The 24,923-nt window shown below is 53.6% G+C and overlaps 2 protein-coding genes across 10 annotated transcripts in view; one reads left to right on the forward strand and one right to left on the reverse strand.

The window, feature by feature from the left end:
- Positions 1 to 18,604, forward strand: part of DNAH10 (dynein axonemal heavy chain 10) — a 135,404-nt gene extending 116,800 nt beyond the window's left edge. For 3 of the 6 annotated variants that reach the window (XM_059139678.1, XM_059139682.1, XM_059139683.1), the window contains 18 exons: positions 881 to 1,098; positions 2,292 to 2,513; positions 2,796 to 2,943; positions 4,299 to 4,578; positions 5,240 to 5,469; positions 6,495 to 6,768; positions 8,300 to 8,404; positions 8,947 to 9,101; positions 9,593 to 9,744; positions 10,746 to 10,929; positions 11,504 to 11,704; positions 12,407 to 12,616; positions 12,782 to 12,877; positions 13,494 to 13,665; positions 14,317 to 14,448; positions 14,628 to 14,839; positions 14,931 to 15,098; positions 16,273 to 17,667. In XM_059139678.1, coding sequence (XP_058995661.1) covers positions 881 to 1,098; positions 2,292 to 2,513; positions 2,796 to 2,943; positions 4,299 to 4,578; positions 5,240 to 5,469; positions 6,495 to 6,768; positions 8,300 to 8,404; positions 8,947 to 9,101; positions 9,593 to 9,744; positions 10,746 to 10,929; positions 11,504 to 11,704; positions 12,407 to 12,616; positions 12,782 to 12,877; positions 13,494 to 13,665; positions 14,317 to 14,448; positions 14,628 to 14,839; positions 14,931 to 15,098; positions 16,273 to 16,872 — 3,759 coding nt within the window. In that variant the 3' untranslated portion in view covers positions 16,873 to 17,667. Of the gene's footprint in view, positions 1 to 880; positions 1,099 to 2,291; positions 2,514 to 2,795; positions 2,944 to 4,298; positions 4,579 to 5,239; positions 5,470 to 6,494; positions 6,769 to 8,299; positions 8,405 to 8,946; positions 9,102 to 9,592; positions 9,745 to 10,745; positions 10,930 to 11,503; positions 11,705 to 12,406; positions 12,617 to 12,781; positions 12,878 to 13,493; positions 13,666 to 14,316; positions 14,449 to 14,627; positions 14,840 to 14,930; positions 15,099 to 16,272 lie in introns of those variants that run through there. The other 3 variants (XM_059139680.1, XM_059139679.1, XM_059139681.1) reach the window with 3 other exon arrangements.
- Positions 18,605 to 19,193: 589 nt separating this feature from the next.
- Positions 19,194 to 24,923, reverse strand: part of CCDC92 (coiled-coil domain containing 92) — a 30,902-nt gene continuing 25,172 nt past the window's right edge. For all 4 annotated transcript variants that reach the window (XM_059139687.1, XM_059139686.1, XM_059139685.1 and 1 more), the window contains 3 exons: positions 23,325 to 23,471; positions 22,703 to 22,744; positions 19,194 to 20,593 (listed from right to left, as the gene is read on the reverse strand). In XM_059139687.1, coding sequence (XP_058995670.1) covers positions 19,818 to 20,593; positions 22,703 to 22,744; positions 23,325 to 23,454 — 948 coding nt within the window. In that variant the 5' untranslated portion in view covers positions 23,455 to 23,471 and the 3' untranslated portion in view covers positions 19,194 to 19,817. The remainder of the gene's footprint in view (positions 20,594 to 22,702; positions 22,745 to 23,324; positions 23,472 to 24,923) is intronic.

The raw sequence follows: 24,923 nt of genomic DNA on the forward strand, positions 1-24,923 counted from the left end.
GTTGGAATTAATACGTCCACAGCTTTGCTGGACAAATGCGGGCAAGGTTCTGATTTTGCATCACATAACCATCCCCCTCCACCACCGCTAATAAAGGAGAGGCCTGAATTATATCACTCTCGTCTAGATAGCGTGAATGGATGGACAGAACCAAAGCCTGGAAGGCTTTCAAATTTTGTGTGCAAAGAGTAGGATAAATGGGTAAAAATCATCCTCTGTAATTCAAGCAGAATGCTGTGTCTTGGCACTACTGACCCTTGGGGCTGGACCATTCTCGGGGGGGGGGGGCGGTGAGTGCTGTAATGTAGGATTGTGTAATGGAACCCCTGCCTCCGCCCACTGGATGCCGTTATCCCTACCCATAAGATCTGACCACTCAGAATGTCTCCAGACGTGGCCATCTGTCCTCTCGGGCGGCCCCACCTGAGAACCATTGGGTCAAAGTAACATGTAGAACACAGACTACAAAGAGAGTTACAAGGTTGATTTGATCATCTATATTGACACTGCTTTATCCCTCAGAATTTTGTTCCTAGAAGTGGGACAGGGTGGAAGGCGAGGACTGTTCTCGACACGTTCTTTTGAGTTTTTGACTTAGAACCACAGTGTCATTTTACCGTGACCTCTGCGCGCATGGAAATTAAGCCATCTGCGAACTTGGGTGTGGGACATCTTGTTTTCCAATGGGATTAGAGCTTTTGAAGCCAATGCTAGGTGACTAAGGAAAGGAGCCACGTCCCTCAGCAGGGCATACAGTGGCCCCAAGAAGTAGGAACAACATTAGAAACGCGGTGTAGACCTAAGCCCTGGGGTTAGACTCATTCATCCCTGCCCCACTGTGGTCCCCCTCCCCAGCATTCTGGGACTTGTCTTCCCTCAGGTGGCCAGGCTGGAGCGGAATTTCTACCTCACCAAGCGCGAACTAGAAAGGATCCAGAATGAGTTGGCGGCGATCCAGAGGGAGCTGGAAGCCCTGGGGGCCAAGTACGAGGCCGCCATTCTGGAAAAGCAAATGCTGCAGGAAGAAGCCGAGATTATGGAGAGGCGGCTGATCGCAGCGGACAAGCTCATCTCGGGGCTGGGGTCCGAGAACATCAGGTCAGCGGCTGAGGAACCCCTCTGATGACAGCCCTGAGGGAGACCCTGTGGTCTGTCCGTGAACGCCGGGGCCTGAATCTCTTACCGTGTCTTCTTTCCACCACGCTGTGCTTTTATCTGGAGACCTCTTGGGAGAGTTCAGATTTCACTACTGTCGTGGCTAAGGCCATTTTACAAGTTCTGCGGTTTATTGAACAGTTGTCAAGGGTGACAGAGGCAGGCTAGCTGCGGAGACAGGGAGGCACCTGCGGCCTCTGGCAAGGTTCTGTCTGTTCTGGAAAGGTTGACTTCCTAGTGGTCTTTAACCCCGAGCGCGTCCTGGGTGGGTCTGGAGCGGGGGGTCCACCTCGGTTGTGGGGCAGCTGTCTTCCAAGGGCTCTTGAGTCTGGCTCAGTCCTGAGCTTCAATTTTAAGCAGGTAGGGCTGTCTGGTGCCTCGGGGCAAGGCCGTTTGGCCAGAGCTGGTCCGCTGGATGCGAGAGTAGTTTCTAATCAGGCACCTGTGCAAGTTATACGGAAGACACTAGAAAATACTGTTTGCTTGTGGGAAACAAACCATTTTCAGTATTTCTAAAACCTAGAAGGTTTTTGCTGTTTAGAAGAAGGGGCCAAGGGAAACATCTACTCCCTTCTATCTTGGGTAGAATTTTGTCACCAAGCAAGACCTGAGCTCAGGAGTTCTGCTGGGCGTGTCAGCAAATTGCTGATTTAAAGCATTCAGAAACAGGGCACCTGGGTGGCTCATGGGTTAAAGCCTCACCTTCGGCTCAGGTCATGATCTCAGGGTCCTGGGATCAAGCCCTGCATCGGGCTTTCTACTCAGTGGGGAGCCTGCCTCCCCCTCTCTCTCTGCCTGCCTCTCTGCCTACTTGTGATCTCTGTCAAATAAGTAAATAAAGTCTTTAAAAAAAACTTATTAAAAAAAAAAGAAAGAGATAACGTGATTGCTACTTAATAAATAGCTTTGAGACTAGATGCTTCCTGTAAACACTTCTCCAGCCGATTAGATGCTGGGTTCTGAGCCCTAAAATTGAACAAGGTTTTCCGACTTTGTTTCTAGAAGAAGGGACTATCTCCAACAATGTTTCCTTCTGGCTAGCCCTGTTAGCAGTGTGTCAAGGTGGCTCTTCTCGAATGTTCCTTTTGATTGTGCCAGAGCTAATGGCTTACCGCAGCCCCCATCTCCTGCACCAGGTGGCTGAATGACCTAGATGAGCTGATGCACCGGCGGGTGAAGCTGCTGGGGGACTGCCTGCTGTGCGCGGCTTTCCTGAGCTACGAGGGCGCGTTCACGTGGGAGTTCCGTGACCAGATGGTCTACCAAGTTTGGCAGAATGACATCCTGGAGCGGGAGATTCCCCTGAGCCAGCCTTTCCGGTTAGAAAACCTGCTCACAGATGATGTTGAGATCAGCAGGTGTGTGCGACCCTGAATCCGGAGGACGTGGGTGCCTTGTGTGGGGTGGGGTCAGTGAGCGGTCCACGTGGGCATCAACCTGGCCCAGGAGAGCGAGGCATGCAGCCAACTTGCCTGTACAGAAATGGCAGGGTGAGCTGCAAATCCAGCTTCCCCAGCCGTGGGGAAGGGTGGAGCAGCCTGGGGGTGGGTAGATTGTTCTGGAAGGCCAGTCTTACCACCCTTAGCACTCAGTTACAACATGGCAAGAAAGACAGACTTCCCTGTCACTGTCCCTTCCAGGTGGGGATCCCAGGGGCTGCCCCCTGATGAGCTCTCGATTCAGAACGGCATCCTCACCACCCGGGCCAGCCGCTTCCCCCTCTGCATCGACCCACAGCAGCAGGCCCTCAACTGGATAAAGAGAAAAGAAGAGAAAAATAACCTGCGGGTATGGCCAGCTCCTCCCTGGGTGTCCTCTGCCCTCACTTCCCACACTTAGGGCAGAGCTTGCCTCGTCCACCATCTCTACCTGGCAGCCCCGCGCCCCTGGCAATGCTGAGCTGAAATGTTCTGTTCATCCCTGGGCAGAGCCCTGCCCCTCTCTGCTCACCCGCCCTGTTGAGTTCTTGAGGGCAGCATGACCTGCCTTGGGCTTTGCTTTCTTACCCGTGTGTTACCTCCCAGCTATGAGCAGCTTGAAGCTGGACATCGCGCTTTCCTTATCTTTGTGTCCCCTTACCTGTACGTGTTGGACCAAGATGCTTAGTCACTTTTTTCCTTTGGACTGGAGGAAAGATACCTCAGGATCTTTGGGTTGAGATGTAATTCACATACTGTGAAATTCACCCTTTGAAAGCATACACCTCCGTGGTTTTTAGTGTATTATATGCAGAATTATGCAATCACCAGGATCAGGGTTTACCACCCCAAAAAGCAATGCTGTGTGCTTTAGTCGCCGTCCGCCATCATCCTTCCGTTTTTCCCCCTCCCTGTCTCCTAGCAACCACTAATGCATTTTATGGATTTGCCTCCTTTGGAGAGTTTCACACAAATGGAATCATGCGCTGTGTGGCCTTTTGTGTTTCGCTTTTTTCGCGGAGCATCGTGTTTGCTAAGCTTATCCCAGTTGTTGCAGGAGTCCGTGCTTCCTTCCTCTTCATGGCTGAATCATAGTCCGTTGTGTGGATGGACAACGTTCTACCATTCATTTATCCATTGATGGACATTTGCATGATTTCTACTTTTTGGCTGTTACAAGTAATGCTACTGTGAACGTTCATGTGCCTTTTTTTTTTTTTTTGCTTGCTTTTTTGGTGGGCGTATGTGTTCAGCTTTCCTGGGTAAAATTGCTGGGGTCCAGTCACTTTTTGCTGAACTAGTTCCCAAACCCATGATTCTCAGTTTTACTTTTTCCTGATTTTTTTTTTTTTCCTGGTCCTCGCTCCTGAGAATGTCCAAGCTATTGGGGGAAGGTATGTCTCTAAAATATACACAGAGCTACAGTGAGACAAATATTATTAATGCAGAGTTCATCCTCCACCTCCCCCTGCTGTCAGCCTGCCGGGGGGCCCGAGATGGCCCATTCTGTGAGGGGTCGTGAGACTCTGTTGTGATTACTTAGGGCTGTTCAGACCCTGAACCTGATGGGTTTCTGGTTTCTATGGGTCTTGTGCTTTGCTTCCCACCCCCTGCCCCCATTCTTTCTCTGCTTTGGCTCCCTTTGAGGCTAGGGTGCGCCCACTCCCTGCTCCCGAGGCGCACTCCCTGTGTGTTTGTTGAGCACACAGCACCCCTGTCTTCCAGGTGGCTTCCTTTAATGACCCCGACTTCCTGAAGCAGCTGGAGATGTCCATAAAGTATGGGAGCCCTTTCCTGTTCCATGACGTGGATGAGTACATCGACCCCGTAATTGATAACGTCTTAGAGAAAAATATCAAAGTGTCTCAAGGACGGCAGTTCATCATACTGGGCGATAAGGAAGTGGATTACGACTCAAATTTCAGGCTGTACCTAAACACCAAGCTGGCCAATCCCAGATACACCCCATCCGTGTTTGGAAAGGCCATGGTTATCAACTACACGGGTGAGGATGTATACAAGCCCAGTGGCAAACTGGGGCGGTTACCACGGAGACCGCAATGGGAAGTCAGGGCTTTCAGGGGACGCCATTTTGTTTGCTGACCCCAGGTCATGCTGTCAGGGTCACATCTTCATCCGCCAGTTCTTCACAATGAAGTCTTGGGTCCCTCCCTTGGGAGGCAGGGAGACGCGTGTCTGGGGCGCGCTGGGTCTGGACCATAGGGCTCGGATACCCACGCCTGGAGTGGGGTAGGATCCCCATTCTGCTGGGGCAGGAAGTTATTTTGTTTTTGCATTTAAATATGTGGCATGGTTTTGGATTCCCCTCCTCCCAACTGAATTCTGCTAGGAGCTGGGTGCCATTTCTTACACTTTCTAGGGTTGTCCTACAGCTGTCTACATGGGTTAAGTAGGTTGGGTATACTTTCATCTCGGGCTGCCCAATCGATGGGAGCCTCTGCAGGCTTGTCACCCACCACTCTGTGGAGGGGCATCTCTGGACTGTTTGGACCTGTGGCTTTGGAGCAATGGCGGGAGCCAGTCCTCAAGTTCCCCAAATGCGGGCTCAGCCACACCCTCTGCTTGCCCGCACCAGGCGAGGCAGGATGCAGCAGGCGAGGATGTGCGGGGTGTCCAGTGGTGACGGCCTCCCCTTGCTCCCATAGTCACACTGAAAGGTCTCGAGGACCAGCTGCTGAGTGTGCTGGTGGCCTATGAGAGGCACGAGCTGGAGGAGCAGCGGGAGCACCTCATCCAGGAGACGAGTGAGAACAAGAACCTGTTGAAGGATTTGGAAGATTCCCTCCTTCGGGAGCTGGCGACCTCCACGGGGAACATGCTGGACAATGTGGAGCTAGTGCAGACCCTGGAGGAGACCAAATCCAAGGCCATGGAGGTATCATCTGCATAGAAGGTGCATTGCCCTGGGAGGGAGGGAGCGGGGTGGTTCCTGGATGTGCTTTTGGAGCGTCCGTCCCTTCATCTGCTCAAGGAGGAAACTGGGTTCAGTGATCTCAGGGCCTCATTCCTGCATCTTAGAAGCTGAGGTGTTAGGGTAAGGTGGGGGTGTGGGGGACAGCCACCTGTGCTGGCACCAGATCTGGGCCCTAAGTCACCTGAGGTTTTTCCTGATGAGAACAGGCCACATTTATTGGGGTGCAGTATGGGGAGGGGAGCCCTGGAGGTGTTCTCAGGGACCCTTGTGCATTAGATCAGCCCCTTTGAGTCAAGAATGATAGAAAACCCAGCTCTACTTGGCTTAAGTCAGAAGGGAAATTATTAGTTTAGAATACAGAAAGTCCAGGGATGGCTTCAGGCAGGGTTGGATCCAAGACTCTAAACATACCATTAGGACTTAGTTTCTCTGCATTTCTGGGCTTTTGTTGGGTTGGCTTTATTCTCCGCCTCCCCATGAGCCAGGCTCCCCTCATGGTCACCAGGTGGGTATGGCCTCATGGCCCCTCAGGTTAAGGTCCAAAGGGAAGAGTGAGAGTCGTTACCTGTCCCTATCATGAATGTCCCAAGAGTCATTTTACTCACATGCCTACCCCAGGCTGATCTCACAGCTGGGGATGCTGTGTGTGGACTGGCTGAGGTCTGGGTCACGTGCTCCTCTCCTGGGATTGGGGTGGACCCCACATATGGGATGAGTAGGGAAGTTGGAGTCTCCAAGCTAGTCAGGGACTGTCATTAGAAGGACTGGGCACAGGTGCTGGGGAGTCCAGCCAACAAACATCCACTATATCTGGCAAGAGGGGCGTGTCCTGCGGTCTCCACCCCCCCCCCCCCCAGCATGGCATGGATTTCTTTGCTGCTCCTCCCACTCTTGCTCTCTGCATTCCTTACTTGCCCATTTCCCAAGTCATCCTGGTGACGCTGTCAGTCTCCCCATCTCCACAGTGATGTGCACCTTCTCTTTAGGTATCGGAGAAGCTCAAGCTGGCGGAGAAGACAGCCTTGGATATCGACAGGCTGCGGGACGGCTACAGGCCGGCCGCCAGGAGGGGGGCCATCCTGTTCTTCGTGCTGTCTGAGATGGCCCTGGTCAATGCCATGTACCAGTACTCCCTCATCGCCTTCCTGGAGGTCTTCGGCTTGTCGCTTAAGAAGTCCCTGCCTGATTCCATTCTCATGAGGCGACTGCGGAACATTATGGACACACTGACCTTCAACATCTATAACTACGGTTGCACGGGTGAGCACCCCTCTGGTCTGCGTGTGTGCCCCTCAGGCGTCTGTGTATCCACATCTCTTCTGCTGAGGACGAGAGGCAGATGGGATCAGGGCCCATGCTGGCGGCCTGTTTACCTTCATTCCCTCTTCAGAGGCCCTCTCTCCCGACACGGTCACATTTGGAGGCCCTGGGGGTCAGAGTTTCAACATCTGGATTTGGAGGAACAGAGTTCAGCCCATTCCAGTTGGGCAGGAGGAAGGTTGAGGACTGTTGTCCCTACAGGGCTCAGTTACGTAGCCAACGCCTGCGGCCAAGAAGGTAGACTTCAAATCACAGATGTTGACTTAGACAGTTTTTCTTCTGTGTGTGCGTGCACGTGTGTGTGTTTTAAAGAACTTTCGCATTCAGCATCCCGCTATCCCTGACGAATCTGTTGGTGGAATGTGCCTGCTGGGCCGCTCAGGTGGGCAAACAGTGAGCTGCAGGCCGGGTCTGGCACCCTGCCTGTTCGTGTAAATAATGTGCTGCTGGAACTGCAGCCGTTTGAACGTCTGCTACGGCTGCCTCCCTGCTGCAGGGGCGCGTAGTCCTTATTAGGGAGACCTGCCTGTAACGTTGGAAGTACTGCCTCTCTAGACTTTTTCGTTTATTTTTATTTATTTATGTTTTTTTTAAAAAAGGATTTTATTTATTGGGGCGCCTGGATGGCTCAGTGGGTTAAGCCTCTGCCTTTCGCTCAGGTCATGATCCCAGGGTCCTGGGATCGAGCCCCACATCGGGCTCCCTGCTCAGCGGGGAGCCTGCTTCCCTTCCTTTCTCTCTGCCTGCCTCTCTGCCTACTTGTGAGCTCTGTCTATCAAACAAATAGATAAAATCTAGATTTTGTTTATTTATTTATTGGATTTTATTTATTAGATTTTATTTATTAGATTTTATTTATTCATTATATTATATTTATTTATTTATTTGACAGACAGAGATCACAGGTAGGCAGAGAGGCAGGCAGAGAGAAAGGAAGGGAAGCAGGTTCCCCGCTGAGCAGAGAGCCCGATGTGGGGCTCAATCCCAGGACCCTGGGATCATGACCTGAGCCAAAGGCAGAGACTTAATGACTGAGCCACACAGGCGTCCCCTCTCTAGCCTTTTACAGGGAGTGTGTCAACGCCTCTCTTAGATGACACGGGACAAAGAGCTCACACTCAAGAGTCAGGCAAACGGCCTGTGTTCCATCTAGAAGGTGGCTCTGGACCCAGTTGCCTTTGGGTGGCTCTGCTTTCCCTGGTGGGCGTGGTGGGCAGGGCCCCTGCAGACCCACACAAGTGAGCAGGATGGCAGGCCGGCTCGTGGGCTCCCCGTGCAGACAGAGCCCGCGCTATGTATGCTCAGACACTGCGGACATCCAGCACTGGGGGCAGAGGGCTGGGGGGTGGGCTGGGCGCCCCCCATGTCGGGCCTTGCAGCTTATTTCTACGCTGAAGATTGTTGTGCGTAGGAAACTCCACTTCGAAAGTGAATTTACTTCATTGGTGCCCGTCTTGATGTTTCCCTCCAGGGTTGTTTGAGAAACACAAGTTACTTTTTTCTTTCAATATGACCATCAAGATAGAACAAGCAGAAGGCCGAGTTCCCCAGGAAGAATTAGATTTCTTCTTAAAAGGTGAAGGACGTGTCTCCTTTCATTCTTCCCCGCTCCCTTGACCACCCCTACCCCTGCTGCACACGTATGTAAATTTGTCAGAACCACAGTATTACCAAACTTCTCCTCCGAACTTGGCTTCTAGCAGCACAGCTTTAGCAGGGGGAGCCACAGAGGGGGAGGGAAGGCAGGCTCCCCGCTGAGCAGGGAGCTGGACGTGGGGCTCCATCCCAGGAAGGTTAAAGGCAGAGCTTCACTGACTGCGCCTCCCAGGCACCTCCCCATAGCACCGGGTTACTAAATACTTCAGTTGACGCTTTTGCAGCCTCCGAAATGGTTGTGGTCTGGCCCAGAGCAGCGGGTCTCTGCCCACAGGCTGCCCCGAGATGGGAGGCCATGCTGAGCTGCCCGGGAGGGGTCCCGGCTAGTGACAAGGCAAGCCTGCACGTCCTCCGTCCGTCCCCTCTGGAGACGCAGGTCTGGGAGAGTCGCAGTCTGGAGCGGCTCGCTCCTGCCGGCGTACTGCTGCGGGCTGTTTACTTCCCTTCTTCTGTTGAGATTAGGAAACATTTCCCTGGAGAAGAGCCGACGGAAAAAGCCCTGCGCTTGGTTGTCTGACCAGGGATGGGAGGATATCATGCTTTTATCGGAAATGTTCTCAGACAACTTCGGGAATCTTCCCAATGATGTGGAGAAACACGTGGCGGTCTGGCAGGAGGTGAGACCGTGGTCTGTGTCTCCTCCTTCCTTTCCCTCCGTGTCGGTGGTCTTGAGACTCCAACCGTAGCCTTACTCGTGAGTGAGAAGATGAGCCTGAGCGACCCCGTCAGGGTGGAGTCCGCACCCTCCAACACCCTTGATGGAATTCTCTTTTATCTGTTTCGCTAGTGTTGCGGGAGAACCATCCATCCTTCTGTCCATCCATCCACCCATCTGTCCACCCATCTGAGAAATGGGCACCTGTCACAGACCATGTCCTTTGGTGGGCATGGGGACTCAACAGTGAAAAAGACTCAGTTGCTCTCTTTCTGAAGTTCGTAGTTTTGGGGCGGGGGGTAGAAAATGACAGATTAGACTAAAAGTGGCCTTGCGGCTTGTACTTGTGTAGGTTTCATTCCTTTACAGTGACTTTTGGGACCTTCATGTAACAATGGGGGCCTGTACTGTTTCTGGGTTGATGCCACCACGAATGTCCTGTGCTTCTCCCAGTGGTGCGACCTCGACTCCCTCGAGCAGTTCCCGTTCCCGTTGGGTTACGACAACGTCACCCCTTTCCAGAAGTTGCTTATTCTGCGCTGTTTCCGTGTGGATCGGGTGTACCGGGCGGTGACCGACTACGTGACTGAAACAATGGGGGAGAAGTAAGTGTGTGGCCGAGTCTTCTCGGCTCTGCTGCGGTCGCGTCTCCCCCTGCATCCTGGACTTGAGATAGAATGGCTGCCTGGCTTCCGAGAGAGCTGCCGCCGCCCTGTCGTCAGGCAGCGCTAGTCACTCAAGTTCCGAGCTATTCGGGAGAGCCATAGTGGGAGCCGCTTGTGTCAAGTATTCTAGAAGCCACACTCAGGAAGAAACAGGTGAAGTTAATTTTAATAGCATTTTATTTAACTCAGCACATTAAAATATCATTTCAACATGTAATCAATACAAACATTATGGAGATACTTTATTTTTGGTATTAACTCATCAAAGTCCCGTGTGAACTTGACTTTACTGCCCAGCGGGACAGTAAGTTGCCCAGAGCAACCCAGTGCTCAGTGGCCACTGTGCCCAGTGGCTTCCATATTGGACAGCGTGACTCTGGAATGGAAGCCCGGCAGAGAACTTGGGCTGGCAAACCCCACTCAGAGGGCAATGAGTGAGTGGGGCTGGCGGGGGTGGCGGCACACGGGAGAGGTCAAGTTTGGACCACAGGACAGCTGCCCCTTAGCTCCTGCTGACTCACACCAGCTGGCAGGGGCCCCTGAGTGGCTGGGTTCCCCGACTCTTGGAAAGAAGCTACAAATTTGGATTTCTGTGTGAAATCGCCCAGGCCTGATGTATTGGTAACTGATTTTCAAAAATTTTGAGAAGTGGGCCATTCAGGACGTACCTGTGGATTTGTCGGCATGGAGACTCTGGGGGTGATGTGGGGACATCTGCCTGGAAGGGCCCATGGGGAGGCGCCCCCATGGATGTCCTGGAGAGTGCTGGGGGACACAGTGGGTCCCATGTCCCCTAGGAGTCCACCCTCCTGTGTGTGACGAGTGTGTAGACACTCTAACCTGTGCAGAGCTATGCCAGAGGAACAGCCGGTAGGTTCTGGATGTGGTGACCGAGTTCGCTGTGGCTGTCCTCCAAGTCCCCGCTTTGTTTCCTTCACTAGGTACGTGCAGCCCCCCATGATCAGCTTCGAGGCCATCTTTGAGCAGAGCACTCCCAACTCGCCCATTGTGTTCATCCTCAGTCCTGGCTCTGACCCTGCCAGCGACCTTATGAAATTAGCCGAGCGCAGTGGTTTTGGAGGAAACCGCCTCAAATTCCTCGCCATGGGTCAGGGCCAAGAAAAGGTAATTCGTTGTTGGAAGGAACAAACTCTGAATTTAAGAGCGGTCCCTGGCCTCTGTTAACAGTGGGTTAGTGTGTGGTTTCAAGGGTACTGCTCCTTGCACGGGCTGGGTGCATTGCTGGTCCTCTGGGCAGCAACACTCAGGGCCCGGATGATGTGTGACAGCTGCATGGTCCTTGAGCAAGCTCACGGTCACTGTTGACCCCGCCTGGCCGCTGTGGCCTGTTGTTCCTAAGGTCTGTTCACACATAGTTGTCATCTCCTCCAGTCTTGGTGACATCCGTTTCAGATCAGGGCAGTCATTGCCCCTGGGGCATGGCTGCGGTCGAAGTCAGGGTGTCTATGCGACTGTCCCAGAGAACCTGGACTGGCCCAGCAGCACAGCAGTGGCCCTGAAGGGACTCTGAGCAATCAGTTCTTTGAAGGCAGCCTCTGGAGCTCCTGGGCCCCTGGCTTCTTTGTGGCTCCTGCTGGGGTGGGCTATTTATTTTGGGAGGGGCGTGGAGTGCATCTCTGGAGAGCATGGGGCCAGTGTGGCTTTGGGACACCAGCTGCTCCCCTGTCTTGCGGTGCAGGTGGCTCTGCAGCTGCTGGAGACGGCGGTGGCCCGTGGACAGTGGCTGATGCTGCAGAACTGCCATCTCCTGGTCAAGTGGCTAAAAGATCTGGAGAAGTCCCTGGAGAGGATCACCAAGCCCCACCCAGACTTCCGCCTGTGGCTCACCACAGACCCCACCAAGGGCTTCCCCATTGGGATTCTGCAGAAGTCCTTGAAGGTCTGGCTTCAGACAGACACCCCCTCCCCAACCCGTGCCCCCAGCTCCATGCCCTGGACCACTGCTATTCCGCTGTGTGTGCGTGCATGTGTGTTTGCAAATAAACCTGGGTCACAGCAGGACCCCTCACGCCCACCCTTCCCGCGTCTGTCTCTCCCTCTCTCCCCTGAGCGAGGCGCTGTCCTGGATTGGGTGATGAGTTTTGGGGGGGACATTTACAACAGGCCTGTCTCAACCACTTCCGCATGTATCCAAAATCCTGTCTGGGTTCGTTTTCCCAAACTTCACATTTATCAAACATTTTTTTCTCTCTAGTGATAGGCCTGCTGTGCTCTAGAGGCTTATCCATCCCGCTTAACTGACTCTCCAGAGAAGCCATGTTTAGAAAGATTGTTTCGTCACCTGTTATCAGGGGCCAGTTGAGGGAAAACTTAACTACTTCCATTTTGCATCTGAAGAGTCTATGGCCCAGAGAAGCTAAAGAACCTTCTTTGGTTCAGTTAATGAACAGGGGCCAGAACAATCTCTCGTTCCTTAACTTCTTGGCTGGGCCCCTCCCAAGAGATGTTTGCTATGTGGGGGAGGGGAAGGGTGGCCGCACAGAGGTGAAGGGAAAGCCGAGAGATCTACAGTTTACCTCTTGCCTCTTCCAAGCCCAGGCTCATGGGTCTGTGGTTTTGGCCACGATATGTCTTCTGACAGGTTGTTACGGAGCCGCCCAACGGGCTGAAACTCAACATGAGAGCAACGTACTTCAAGATCTCTCCCGACATGCTGGAGCAGTGTCCACACCCAGCCTTCAAGTCGCTGGTCTATGTGCTGGCGTTCTTCCACGCCGTGGTGCAGGAGAGGAGAAAGTTCGGGAAGATCGGGTGGAACGTGTACTATGACTTCAATGAGTCTGACTTCCAGGTGAAGACATGGTGGCTACTGTTCCCCCTCAGCCGGCTCGTCTCCCCCCACCCTTTCTCCAAGGTCACGACAGCCAGCTGCTCCCACCCACACTTCAGAGGAGGGTCAGCGCGTGAGTGACTTTGTGGGGTGGAGTATAACCATGCCTGTCCCTCCTCTTTTAAGGTCTGCATGGAGATTCTGAACACGTACCTAACAAAAGCCTTCCAGCAACATGACCCTAGGATCCCGTGGGGCAGCCTCAAGTACCTCATTGGAGAGGTGGGAATGTCTTTTGTGGGCTGTGACCTGGTGCCCTGTGCAGCACCTCTGAGCCCTTGGTGACTCCCCACTTGCTTCTGCCACCTGTCATTTGAAGGCCCTGGGTCTCTGAGGAATTCTGTTGGCTTGTCACATGGGTGTCTTTCTCCTGCTGGGCTCCATTTCTGCGCAGGCTCTGGATACATCACTGTGGGGGCCGCGTTCTGTAGGGGACAGCACAGCCCTGGGCCTGTCATTGTAATCTTCTCCTGTCTGGTGGGCATGGAGGGCCACTCTGGAGACCATTACTTTATACAGCGCCCCCCCAAACCCCCCGCTATGGCCTGCAGGTGGCACACAGAGGGATGTCACCAATTGCAAAGACCAAAGTGGCAGCTGGCTTCTTTGGTGGTTTTGTGGTCTGTTCACTATGTTCTGGGGTTTGGCAAATGGCATATGGGCTCGCCACACTTCGTGAGGGCACCTCTTGTTCACTGTGGTTGCAAGGCTTGCTGTCAACATGGTTTGAGCTGCACAGTGGCCAGGCCAGCAGGAGGATCCCTCAGGGCACATCAGGTCTCAGGGGTCCCCTGCTGGTTCCTGTACTCCAGGCCAGCTCTCGGTCCCTGTACGTTAGGTCATGTATGGAGGACGTGCCATCGACAGCTTCGATCGACGCATCCTGACCATCTACATGGATGAGTACCTGGGAGACTTCATTTTTGACACTTTCCAGCCGTTCCACTTCTTCCGGAATGAGGAAGTAGACTACAAAATCCCCGTTGGTGATGTAAAGGAAAAATTCGTTGGTGAGATTTCCTGGGCATTAAAATGTATGTTAAAAGTGTTTTCTGGGGCGCCTGGGTGGCTCAGTGGGTTAAGACCTCTGCCTTCGGCTCCGGTCATGATCCCGGGGTCCTGGGATCGAGCCCCTCATCAGGCTCTTTGCTCCATGGGGAGCCTGTTTCCTTCTCTCTCTGCCTGCCTCTCTGCCTACTTGTGATCTCTGTCAAATAAATAAATAAAATCTTTTTTTTTTAAAAGTGTTTTCTAAGGGAGACCCACCACACATTTCAGCTGTTCTATGGGTGGCTTGATGGCTCTTCTGACCCCTCTGCTGGTGGGCATCCTCGGCTGGTGGGCATGCTCCATTACGATTTTTAGGGGGCCCAGTGCATTCTTTCTAGCTTCAGCACTGATGGGAGTTAGTTCAAATTTCCTGTCCTAGGATGAAGACAAATATCAGATTCTGCCTAGAAAAAGGCAGAGTGGTCCCCGGGAAGCCCAGTGAGCCGTTCTCATAAATGATAAACATAGAACTGGATTAGGGTGTGGTGGTAGAGAATTTTAATTTAAAAACACATGCAAGAAATTAGACTTGCATATCTGGGGATTTCTGAGGTGGTGGGCCCTCAGAAATCGAGGATGGTGTGATGGTGTATTCTCTCTTCTGATTATAGAAGCCATTGAGGCCCTCCCACTGACCAACACACCTGAAGTGTTTGGTCTTCATTCCAATGCTGAGATTGGATATTACACTCAGGCGGCTCGGGACATGTGGGCCCACTTGCTGGAGCTACAGCCTCAGACAGGTGAAGTCTACTGCGGAGGGCAGAATTGGTCTGGTTAGGGTGGAAGGTGTTGGCACACAGTGCTGTTGGTTCTTGTGAGTTGTATATTGTTGCTGCCTTTCCAAGAACCAGAAGGCTCAGGATGCCCCAGTCCTAACATTCAGGTGCGTTGCTTTCCCTAAAAAGTGTCTTGGTTTTAGGGGAATCCAGCAGCGGCATTAGCCGAGATGATTACATTGGCCAGGTTGCCAAGGACATAGAAAACAAGATGCCCAAAATCTTTGACTTGGACCAGATCAGGAAGCAGCTCGGGGTGGGCATCTCCCCGACGTCGGTGGTCCTTCTGCAAGAGCTGGAACGCTTCAACAAGCTCGCCGTACGGATGTCCAGGTCTCTGGCTGAACTTCAGAGGGTGAGCTTGTCCCTAACAGGCACACCCCTACCTCGATGCATCACCCAGGTTTCTGACGGTCTCCCCTGACTTCCCTTGATTCTGCAAACAGGCCTTGGCCGGAGAAGTTGGGATGAGCAACGAGTTAGATGACGTAGCCAGGTCTCTTTTCCTCGGACAAATCCCTAATATCTGGAGAAAGCTTGCCCCGGACACGCTGAAGTCCCTCGGGAACTGGATGCTGTACTTCCTGCGGCGGTTCAGCCAGTACACATCGTGGGTAAGCAAGTGGCAACTGTTGCTTAGTTGGTTCAGCCTAGACTGCCCCCCAACCACCTCCAGCCCCCAGCCCCTCTCTAACTCCTCAACAGAAGTGGTACCTTCTGTTCGCAGCTGATTGGGTGTTCAAGAAATGGTCTCTGACTCTACAGGCATATCTGTATTTTTTTTTTCCTTTATGTTTTGTTTCCAAGACCGTGAAGCTTAGTAGGCACAATCTGATTTATTCATCTCGAAGTCCATCTTGGCCGTCGTTCTTCCAAGTACCTTTAGATCAAACTTATTCTTTTCAGGGAACTCTGTTTTACAGGTGTTCCACGTCCTTTCCCTGATGGACACTTAGGTGGGTCCATTTGAGTTTCTTCTCTTTTTAGCCAAGATGGGCAGTGCTCTGGCGCCGGCGTCTGTGGTCACATGCACGAGTGTTATTTCACAGGCCAGTCCCTCCAGCGGCAGAGCTGGTCCCAGCCTGTGCATTTCACATTCTGCCAGCTCTGGTCAGAGGGTCTTCTAGAGAAGTGGAGACCCACAGTGAACAAACACGAGCATTTCCTCCCCTCTCGGCAACACTGTGTGCTCTTAATATTTTGGATCTTTTCTCCCTGATAGGTAAATAGTAATACGTTTGGGTGTGCATTTCTTTATGGTGAGGCCAAGCGTACCTCATTTCTTTTTCTGTGAATTGTCTGTGTCTTGATTTCATTTTTATCGAATTCTCCATTTTAAAATGGTCTCTTAGAGCTCTTTGTCTATCAAGGAGATTAGCCCTGTACGTGCCACTGTTGTGTTTCCCCGGGCTTGCCAAAAGTCTTTTGATTTAGCTTATGGCATTTTTTTCTGTAAGAAAGTCTTACTTTTTTATTAGTCAAATGTATCAGTCTGTTCTTGTATGGCCTCTGGGTTTTGCATTCCCAACTCCAAGATCTTGACAACATTCAGTGGAGATTTGATCTGGTACTTCTGTGGCTTTGTTCTTTTATATCTAAATCTTTGCTCCTTCTGGAATCGGGCAGTTCAGCTTGTTTTCCCCGGCAGGCTCCTGGTTGTTCCCACGCCCATCTTTTGGCTGCCAAGGTGAACCATGTTTTTATCGTGAACCAAGCGTCTGGTCTGCGCTGGCCCTGGCACTTGATGGTGGCCCCGGGCTCCTGCCAGCTTCCCTCCCTTCCCTCCAGGTCACCGAGAGTGAGCCCAGCGTGATGTGGCTCTCGGGGCTACACATCCCAGAGTCCTACCTCACGGCCCTGGTGCAGGCCACCTGCCGGAGGAACAACTGGCCACTGGACCGCTCCACCCTGTTCACGCAAGTGACCAAGTTCCAGGATGCAGATGAAGTGAATGAGCGGGCAGGACAAGGTACGGCCACGGCCGGCGTGCTGGGGAGGCTCCTCCCTGAGCCGTCCCCGAGTCAGAGCAACGAGCGCGGTGTGGGCCGAGACGGGGCCAGCCCGTGTCTGAAAGTGAGGCTGCTGCGGATGGCGGCGCTGTGTGGGCACTCTCTGTGTCTTGACCTCTCTGAGGGCGATCGCATGTGCTGCTCTTCCAGTTTCAGCACTGAGACCTGGGGTGATATCAGGAGGGGCCTGAACCCTGTTCACCCTGCTCGTTTGTGGGGAGTGGGCTTCTTGGTCAGAGTTAGGTCTTTCAAAGAACTGGATCACCTGAAGACTTCCCTGGAAACCCTGAGGGCACCGGGGGGTGGGTACCAGAAGGCAGGTCAGACGAGGTTGAACCCATTAAAATATAAGGTCAGGTCCCTTCACACTGGTGAGTGATGTCGCAGACTCTGGCAGGGAGCTGCCATTTCCCAGGGCTGGGCCCCGGAGTCGGAGGACATTTAAACATGAGCAACAAAAGCCCTCTTGAGCAAGCCTAGAGACAGGCTTCACAGTGGAGACACGGGTACTCACCATCCCGTAGCACATGGCCAGCGGGGTCTCAGAGGAACTGGCAGGTGTCAGGGCCACTACACTCTCTGGGTGACTATCCTCTTCACTGCCGCTGTGCGTGTCTGCTGTGTCCTATCCCCAGACACCATTTTCTCTGCTGGGCTTTGGCTCCCTGCTCCCACTCCCTCTGGCTCAGAGGGGAGGACTTGGCCTTGCTGTGGTACCGACTGGTGCTCTTGTCTTTATAACCCGGGGGTCCAGTGGTCTAGGGCTGTGAGCCTTGAAGCAGATTGCTGGGGGAGGCGACCACCCCTTGTCCTCTTCACTGAGGCCATGGGGGAGGCTCAGTGGGGTCTACAGAGTGTCCTGTTTGGGCTGTTGCTCTGCAAAGGGAAGGAAGGACGGTCCCCTCTTTTGGAAGAAGGCCTGGGCTGTGTCTGGGGAAGGAGAGTCAGTTGGTTGTCTCTGTGCATGAGCCACGGACATCCGGGAGAGCTGCCGGTGCCTCCCCAGTGAATCCCGGTCTCTTCCTGGTATCTCCAGGATGCTTCGTCTCAGGACTGTATCTAGAAGGCGCTGACTGGGATGTAGAAAGAGGGTGTCTTATCAAGAGCAAACCCAAGGTGCTGGTGGTCGATCTACCGATTCTGAAGATCATCCCCATCGAAGCCCATCGCCTCAAACTGCAGGTTGGGAGGGGGTCACGCTTGGGGTGGCTCAGATGGTCTTGCCTTTTAACCTTTCATGGGTGGGGGAGAAGCCCTGAGCCAGGGCAAGAGCGTGGAGTCACTTCACAGGAAGACCCACGCGTGCACAGGCGTGTAAGCAGACTTGCCGGGCGGCGTGGCTTCACACTCTGAGCTGTGGTCCAGCCTAACTTAGGGAGAAATGCTTCCCTTCCCATCATGTCTTGTGGGCATTGCCTGACCAAGTCCCTACACTCAGGGCGGCGGCAGCAGCAGGGTCCTCCTGGCTCATGCAGCCCGGATCCACTTTTCCTGAGCGTGTCCCCAAGCAGCAGCCCTGTCTGTGCTTGGCTGCGGGGGGCAGCCAGCCGGGATCAGGGAGGGGGGGGTGTACACTGCACCATTAGCTCGCACAAGAAGTGTCCCATAGCCCGGGGTTGAGCTCCTCTGCCCTCCTGTGGTGCCCCTCACTTGCCTCTCCTTTGCAGAACACCTTCCGGACGCCAGTTTACACCACCTCCATGAGAAGGAACGCCATGGGAGTCGGCCTGGTGTTTGAAGCTGATCTCTTCACCAACAAGCACATTTCTCACTGGGTGCTGCAGGGGGTGTGCCTCACCCTGAATTCCGACTGACCCTCTGGGCCAAGAAACCTGCACACCCAGCTCCATCCATGGCTGGCGGTGGAAATGTAGGCATTCGGCAGCGGTGGAAATGTAGGCATTCGGCAGCGGTGGTCACGTCTGCGGTCAGCTCTCAGCTCTCAGGGCCTGGAGCGGCTGGGGGTGGAGAGACACGGGATTTTCTTTTCATTTGAAATCAGCTGATTTACTTTTTCTGTAGAACTTAAGATGTTTAAGTTTAACTTGAAGAGTTAAACTGTTTCTAAGGATTCTGTGTATTTGAGAAGTAAATACTAGAGAACATTTTAAGGTGTGTCGTTTTCTTTCCCTTCTTAGAGGAGACGTGTGATTGGGCTGCTGGGCAGGGTCTGGCAGAGTCTCCTTCCTGGGCCACCCCACCAGAGATGGCCACAGTTGCCTGCTGTCACCCCTGCTCACTTCTAGAGCTCTCTAGCCTACCAGGTGGAGGTAGGGGTGAGTTCCCTGAGCTGGCATGTTATCCCTGTATGAGCTCCTACCCGTACCCTGGCCGGACCTGTGTGGGATTGGGGGCAGACTTAGAGCATCTGGGCCTGGCTCCTGGGCATCCCTTCTTTTTACACACCCTAGGGGGCCAGGCCTGCTGGAGGGCAGGAGTGGCTTTACACTCCGAAAGGGACCAGCCGGCTGGAGCACCAGCAGGGCTGAGGGGAGGGGCCAGTCATAGGCACAGGGAGTTTCTGCCAGAACCTGGAAGCACAGAGCCTTCTCAGGGGCGGGAGCTGTGGGAGAGAACATGGGGTAAGAATGCTATAGTTACTGCGGGGCTGGGGGGTGGCCAGCTGTTTCTCCCCCTCCCACAGCCTCCCCTCAGCTCCTCCCTCAGGTGGTTTAATAAAAGACACAAAACAGAAAGAGGCAGGTTTAGAAAATAAAGTTTGTTGGGATCTTGAACATTTTGGATAAAACTAACAAAAAATATGAACACACGTTCAGATTGTGGTGGTATGAGAAGTAACATCATCTTGTTTCGTTCCCGAGATACACATCTACAGCTGCTCGGCTATCTGTGCCGCCCTGGGAAAGGCTCGTCGGGAGGTTACAGGGTCTCCAGGAGGGAGCAGGGGCTGCCCTGGAAACTGGAGCGAGGGGTCAAGGTCGGTCGGCGTGTGTTGCTCCGGCTGTATAATGAGGCGTGTGACTATCCGATTTCGTTAACGTCGAGTAGTGATAGAGCCTGCGGCCTGTGCTCTGTCCACGAGCGCGCGGAGGTACACAGTGTGGGATTAGAAGCAAGCGATTCGGCACACAGGTGTTTGGCCACAGCGATTAGTAAATACGTATTCTGCAGCAGGGACACGATCGTATTTTGGTGTCAGTAAGAGGGCAAGAGGAGCAGGAGAAGAATCATCTGTTGACAGGTCTGAAAAAAATTTGGCATGCATGGGAATTAAGAAAAAATAAAAAAGGTATGGATGAGTTTTTCCTTGTAGTGATCACAGTGCATCGACAGCCGAGGGTGAAGGGTCGCCTGGGGCAGGCTTCACACAGTTCTGTCCGTCCCTGAGTGCTTCCTCACGACCTTCCCTCCGTTCACCTGGTCGACCGCCAGCGTCTCCACCTCGGGCTGGGCCTGCGGCGCTGCGGTGTGGTGGATGCGGTGGGCCACCCCCACGTGAGCCTTGTGTGGCTTCTCGCGGGCCGGGCTGTGCTGCTCGCTCGGGCCACGGTCGGAGGCGATGGGGGGGATGACCAGAGGCCTCTCCTTGATGAGGTGGACCTCGGCGGACTCCCTGGCCAGCAGGAACGGGGTGGGGTCAGGCATGGCATCCACCGGCTCCCGCAGGAGGAGTTTCCGGCTCTCGGCCCCAAATCTGTAGACCTCCTCAAATTCCGGGTGCAGGGGGGCTGAGAGGCTCTTTTTCATCCTGCGGCGGGGCGTCTCAGGCAGCTTGTCCTTGGGGGGGGCCGGCTTGTAGCTGGCCAGCACAGGGCTCCCGGAGGGGCTGCCGTCCGAGGCCCCCCCGGCGCTCAGGAGCTTCCGCTTGGCGGCGTGCAGCTGGGCGGTCAGGTAGGCGATGGTGCCGGCGCGCTGCTCGAGCTCGCTGGACAGCATGTTCAGCTTGTGGCTCTTCACCTTCAGCTCCTCCAGGTACTTCTTCTCGCGCTCCTTGACGGTGTTCTCCAGCACGGCGATCATGGCGTTCTTCTGCTCCAGCTGCTTGAGCAGCTCGTTGTTCTCCTCCTCCTGCAGCTTCAGCTGGGCCTCCAGCTCCTCGCATTTCCTCTTCAGCTCGCTGCTTCTGGAAGCCCCATCTCCTGGAAGAGCGAGCCGAGAGGCGGGATTTAGCACCCCCGGCGCGGAGGCAGGAGTCCTTCTGGCTAGGCCGGCCTCCCCTCCCCTGGGCCTCTTGCTCCCACCACCCCGCCCTCTCCCAGCGTGTGCAGGCTGAGTGCCCGCAGTGCCCCGTTCCCTGGCTCCCCGCAGAGAGCGACACCTCCACACTTCTCAAGTGCTGAGGTCACAGCGGGCAACCCCAGGCTAGCTGCCGTCAGGGGATACTTAGTGGGAGTTGCTCCCCGTTTGTTCCTGCCTGCTTGGGTGGCACTAAGCGCCCGCTCCACCGCAAGCACTGTTCGGAAAGACCGCTATAGACTCCGTCCGTAGCTGAGCGCACAGCTCTGAAGCTGCGGAGGGGAGGCTGCCGCCTTCCCTGCCACACGGTCCCCCTGCTCATCTGGTCAGCCTGTGCCTCCCCGTGTGTGCCCACCGTCAGCCGCTCAGGGACTCCCCTGGGCTTCGGGGGCCCATGCCAGGCCAGGAACCGGTGTCTGCGGGCACGTCTCACGTGGGCATGCAGGCCAAGCGGGGCTCTGAAGCCAGGGCTATGGACCGATGCTTGTTGGCTCCCGACTTGCCAGGAGCTCCTCTGGCCGTCTGCCCTGCCTCCCTGAAACTCCAGAGAGAGGTTCTTGTGACTGTTGTTCCCAGGGATCAACACCTCCTATTTTACTGATTTCCACCTTTCTTTTTTTTTTTTTTTTTTTAAGATTTTATTTATTTATTTGATTTTTTTTTTTTTTTAAGATTTTATTTATTTATTTGACAGAAATCACAAGTAGATGGAGAGGCAGGAAGAGAGAGAGAGAGGGAAGCAGGCTCTCCGCCGAGCAGAGAGCCCGATGCGGGACTCGATCCCAGGACTCTGAGATCATGACCTGAGCCGAAGGCAGTGGCTTAACCCACTGAGCCACCCAGGCGCCCTGATTTCCACCTTTCTATAGGAATCTCTGCCCTACCTCCTCCTCCACATGTGCATCCTTTCTAGAAGATTCCTTCTTTCCCCATAAAAGATGCACATGCACAGAGCTTAGGCAACTGTTCTTAATCACACAGAGCCGGACTTCCCCAGCTGCCAGAGCGCTCAGTCACTACATCACTTTACTTCCTTTTCTTACTTCACTTTTACTGTTTTAAAGTAATCTCTACACCCAGTAGAGGGCATGAACTTACAACTGTGAGAGCAAGAGTCACACGCTCTATGAACTGAGCCAGCCAGGTGCCATCACCGGTGCACTTTCTAAACAGATTCTCAGGTGCCCCCCCTGAGCCTTGGAATCAGAACCTCCAAGGGTGGGGGTCCAGGAGCCGGTATCTCCCCCCACGCCCCCCGTGCCCCCAGACGTGTAGGCTCTGCCTCCACTAACGTAAAGCAGTGATTTCCAGTCCTGGGGAGGTGAGATGCCACTGGAGTGTGGCCTATTTAGGAAAAGACATCTTGACTCCAGTATGGATTCTGCATTTTTCAAATCCCAAGTCGGTTCCAGGGAGCAACTAATTGTCATCGGCCACAGGGGCCCCTGTTCTATCTCCTCGGCCCCAGCTGACATCAGGCTAATACCTTTGGGAGTCCCTGAGGATTCGGGTTGAGGGGAAGCATTTCTGGGACTGCAGTCTAGAGAAAGGTATTCATAGTCCTTTGGGGACGATCTGGTCATTTGGTCCCTCACTCAACAAGTGTGTTGGGAGCACCTACTCTGTGCCAGGCCCTGGGTGAGGCTCCAGGAACTGAAGAGGTGGGATCCTGTTCCTTTTCCTTCTCCTCTTTCCGGTTTAAATTACATTAATTTATTGATTAGAGAAGGAAGATGTTCGCTGGAGAAAAATCAAAGTCAAGAAAAGACATTCCAAATATATGTGTCCACCAAAAGAAAAGAAACCCCTCCTCCCTCCCACTCCACTGACAGGCCGTCATAACATCTCAGGCTCTAAACTTCCTATCTTTTCTTAGAAAGCTCTGGTCACACGTGCAACACTTCCCAGCAGATGTACTTTCTTCTAAATGTGCAGCTGGTGAACAAATGGCACCAACATGTGCCAGAACCAGAAATAATGCCGCCGTTCACTTTTGGGGAGGAAGTTCTTACCTGTCTGGTCCGAACTTTTGAGTGTCAGCTCATATGTTAAATCTAGAAAGGAAACCGTATATGTTAATTTTGTAAAGCATTCCTCAGCACTGAAAATGCAGACCCAATTCCCACAATTAGCCTGCAAATCCCGCCCAGACAGAGCAGGATTTGGCAGCATTAGTGGCAGGCGTGTGAATGGCAGAGCCATTAGTGGCCACTGTCCTTCCTAGAGCTCAGAGAGACCCTCCTTCCCTAAGCCACTCCCTGGCATCCAGTTAGCAACCAGCTTGCTCTGTGTGTTACACTTCGGTGATCGGTTCCAAAGGACATTGTAAATCCTAACTGTTGCATTTTGATCTTCTAAACCCTCAGTATGCCAAGAAATGACTTTGCAGCTTTACGCTTGACGTGTGTCGGTTGGGCAGAGGATAAGGGAAGACATTGAGAGAGACTCCAGAGATGGGGGGCTTAACGAGGTCAGAGACAAGTGAAACCCCTTTTTGCCCCACTCCTGAGTGAGCCTGGCACAGCTTCTAAGCTGGCCGCTGTCTCAGACAGAACTGACAACACGTCCTGCTTTGCTCTGCAGCCCTGGGTGGGCCTAGGGCCCTGCTCCGGGGGGTGGCGCGGGGCCCGGTACCTGTGCAGTGTTGCTGCAGTCGCCTGATCTCGGCATGCAGCCCCTTAAGGGTGCTGGCATGCTCCCGCTGAAGGAAGAGGAGGTTCTTCTGGGCGCTGTGCAACTGGTTCTCCAGGTTTGTGGCTGCCATGCTGACATCCAGATGACCTGCGGGAAACACAGACCCTGGTGGCAGTCTCTGACAATGCGGGTTGTGGGTAGAAGGCCGGAGGAGGGCGCCGCCTTTTGCCGGCCCTCCTTGGCTTTGAGGAGGTTGCAGGCAGCGTGAGGTCTGGCTTTGGAGGCCGAAGGGATACATCAGACCTGGGTGCCCGGATTCTAAATCCTAGCCTTTCCAATGCCACACAACATCCAAAAGACTGTGAGCAAAACTGCTAGATTGCCAAAGATTTCTCTGACAAAGTACACACGGACAGCTTCCTCTCAGGAAAACTGGGCACCTGGGCAACGGGGCGAATGTTTCCTCAAAACGGTATTGGGAGCCGGCCAAGGCGAGGAGGAGGAGGGAGGGGCAGGGAGAGTTCTAGAAGGAAGTCCCTGGATTTCACAGAGCTGAGAGGAGTCCAATATCTTTCTTTGGGAAATGGCCGTACGGCGACTATGGGAATCTGGAGTCTGTTCCCAAACCCTGCCTCCCTGCCCATGGTGGCTTCAGTCATCAGTCATTAGCTGCTCTCCCAGGGCCTCAGATTCTCTGCCTTTACTGTAATTCGAGAAATGTGAAGCCAATTGGTCTTTCTGGAAAAGCTACCAAAGAAATTCAAGACGCCTTGCACAGCACTGAAAAATGGCAAAGGACGAAATGTGCATTATTTGCTTATAAATTATTCGTGCAAATACAGAACCTCAGAGTGCAGTTTTCCTCATTTGCTATGCCAAAGAGCCCTCCCAGAGGAATACCATTTCTCAAAGGGCTTCCAGTATGTGGCTGGCTCTGGAGATGACCACACGCCCAGGTACTGTCACCACACTGGGTGACACCAGTCACTGTGATTTGTAAGGTCAGTGACACAGTTGCAACCCCAGCTCTAGAGCTAAGAAAAGTTCATAACTGGACACGCATCTTCACTTACACGGAAAAGCTTCCTGCCACCTCCGCAGGGCACAGGCCTCACTCCAAAGTAAAGTTAAGGAGGAAACAGTGTGACAGGCAAGCCTGAGAGGGAGGGTAAAGGGAACAGGTAGAGAGCTACAAAAGGACATGCCCGGCAGCCGAGGGGCACAGCCCAGCGACCGCTGGCAGTGTTAGCCATTTCCCCTCATCCAGGACGGGGTGGGGGTGCAATTTGGCAAAGTGTGTCTAGAGCCTGGGAGTGTATCATCCCTCTGACTTCACGATTCCACTTCCTGGAACTGACCGAAGGAAAAGATTTACTTTTGTGTGAAAAGAGGTAGCTGTGACCATGGTTGTTACAGTGCCGTTGAGTCAGAAACAGAATCCAACGAGAGGGAAGTGGCTGGGCAAATTACAGTGATGGCTTCTAGGGAGCAGAGAGAAGATTTCCCAGGCCTCTCTCTAACTCAACTTCAAGCTGCAGCTGAGGCCAGGGTCGAGTTCCCATCAGACAGAGCTTTTCCATGAGGAGCGGTGAGCAGCCT

Source organism: Mustela lutreola, chromosome 11 (genome assembly GCF_030435805.1).
Source record: "Mustela lutreola isolate mMusLut2 chromosome 11, mMusLut2.pri, whole genome shotgun sequence".
NCBI classification, from domain to species: Eukaryota; Metazoa; Chordata; class Mammalia; order Carnivora; family Mustelidae; genus Mustela; species Mustela lutreola.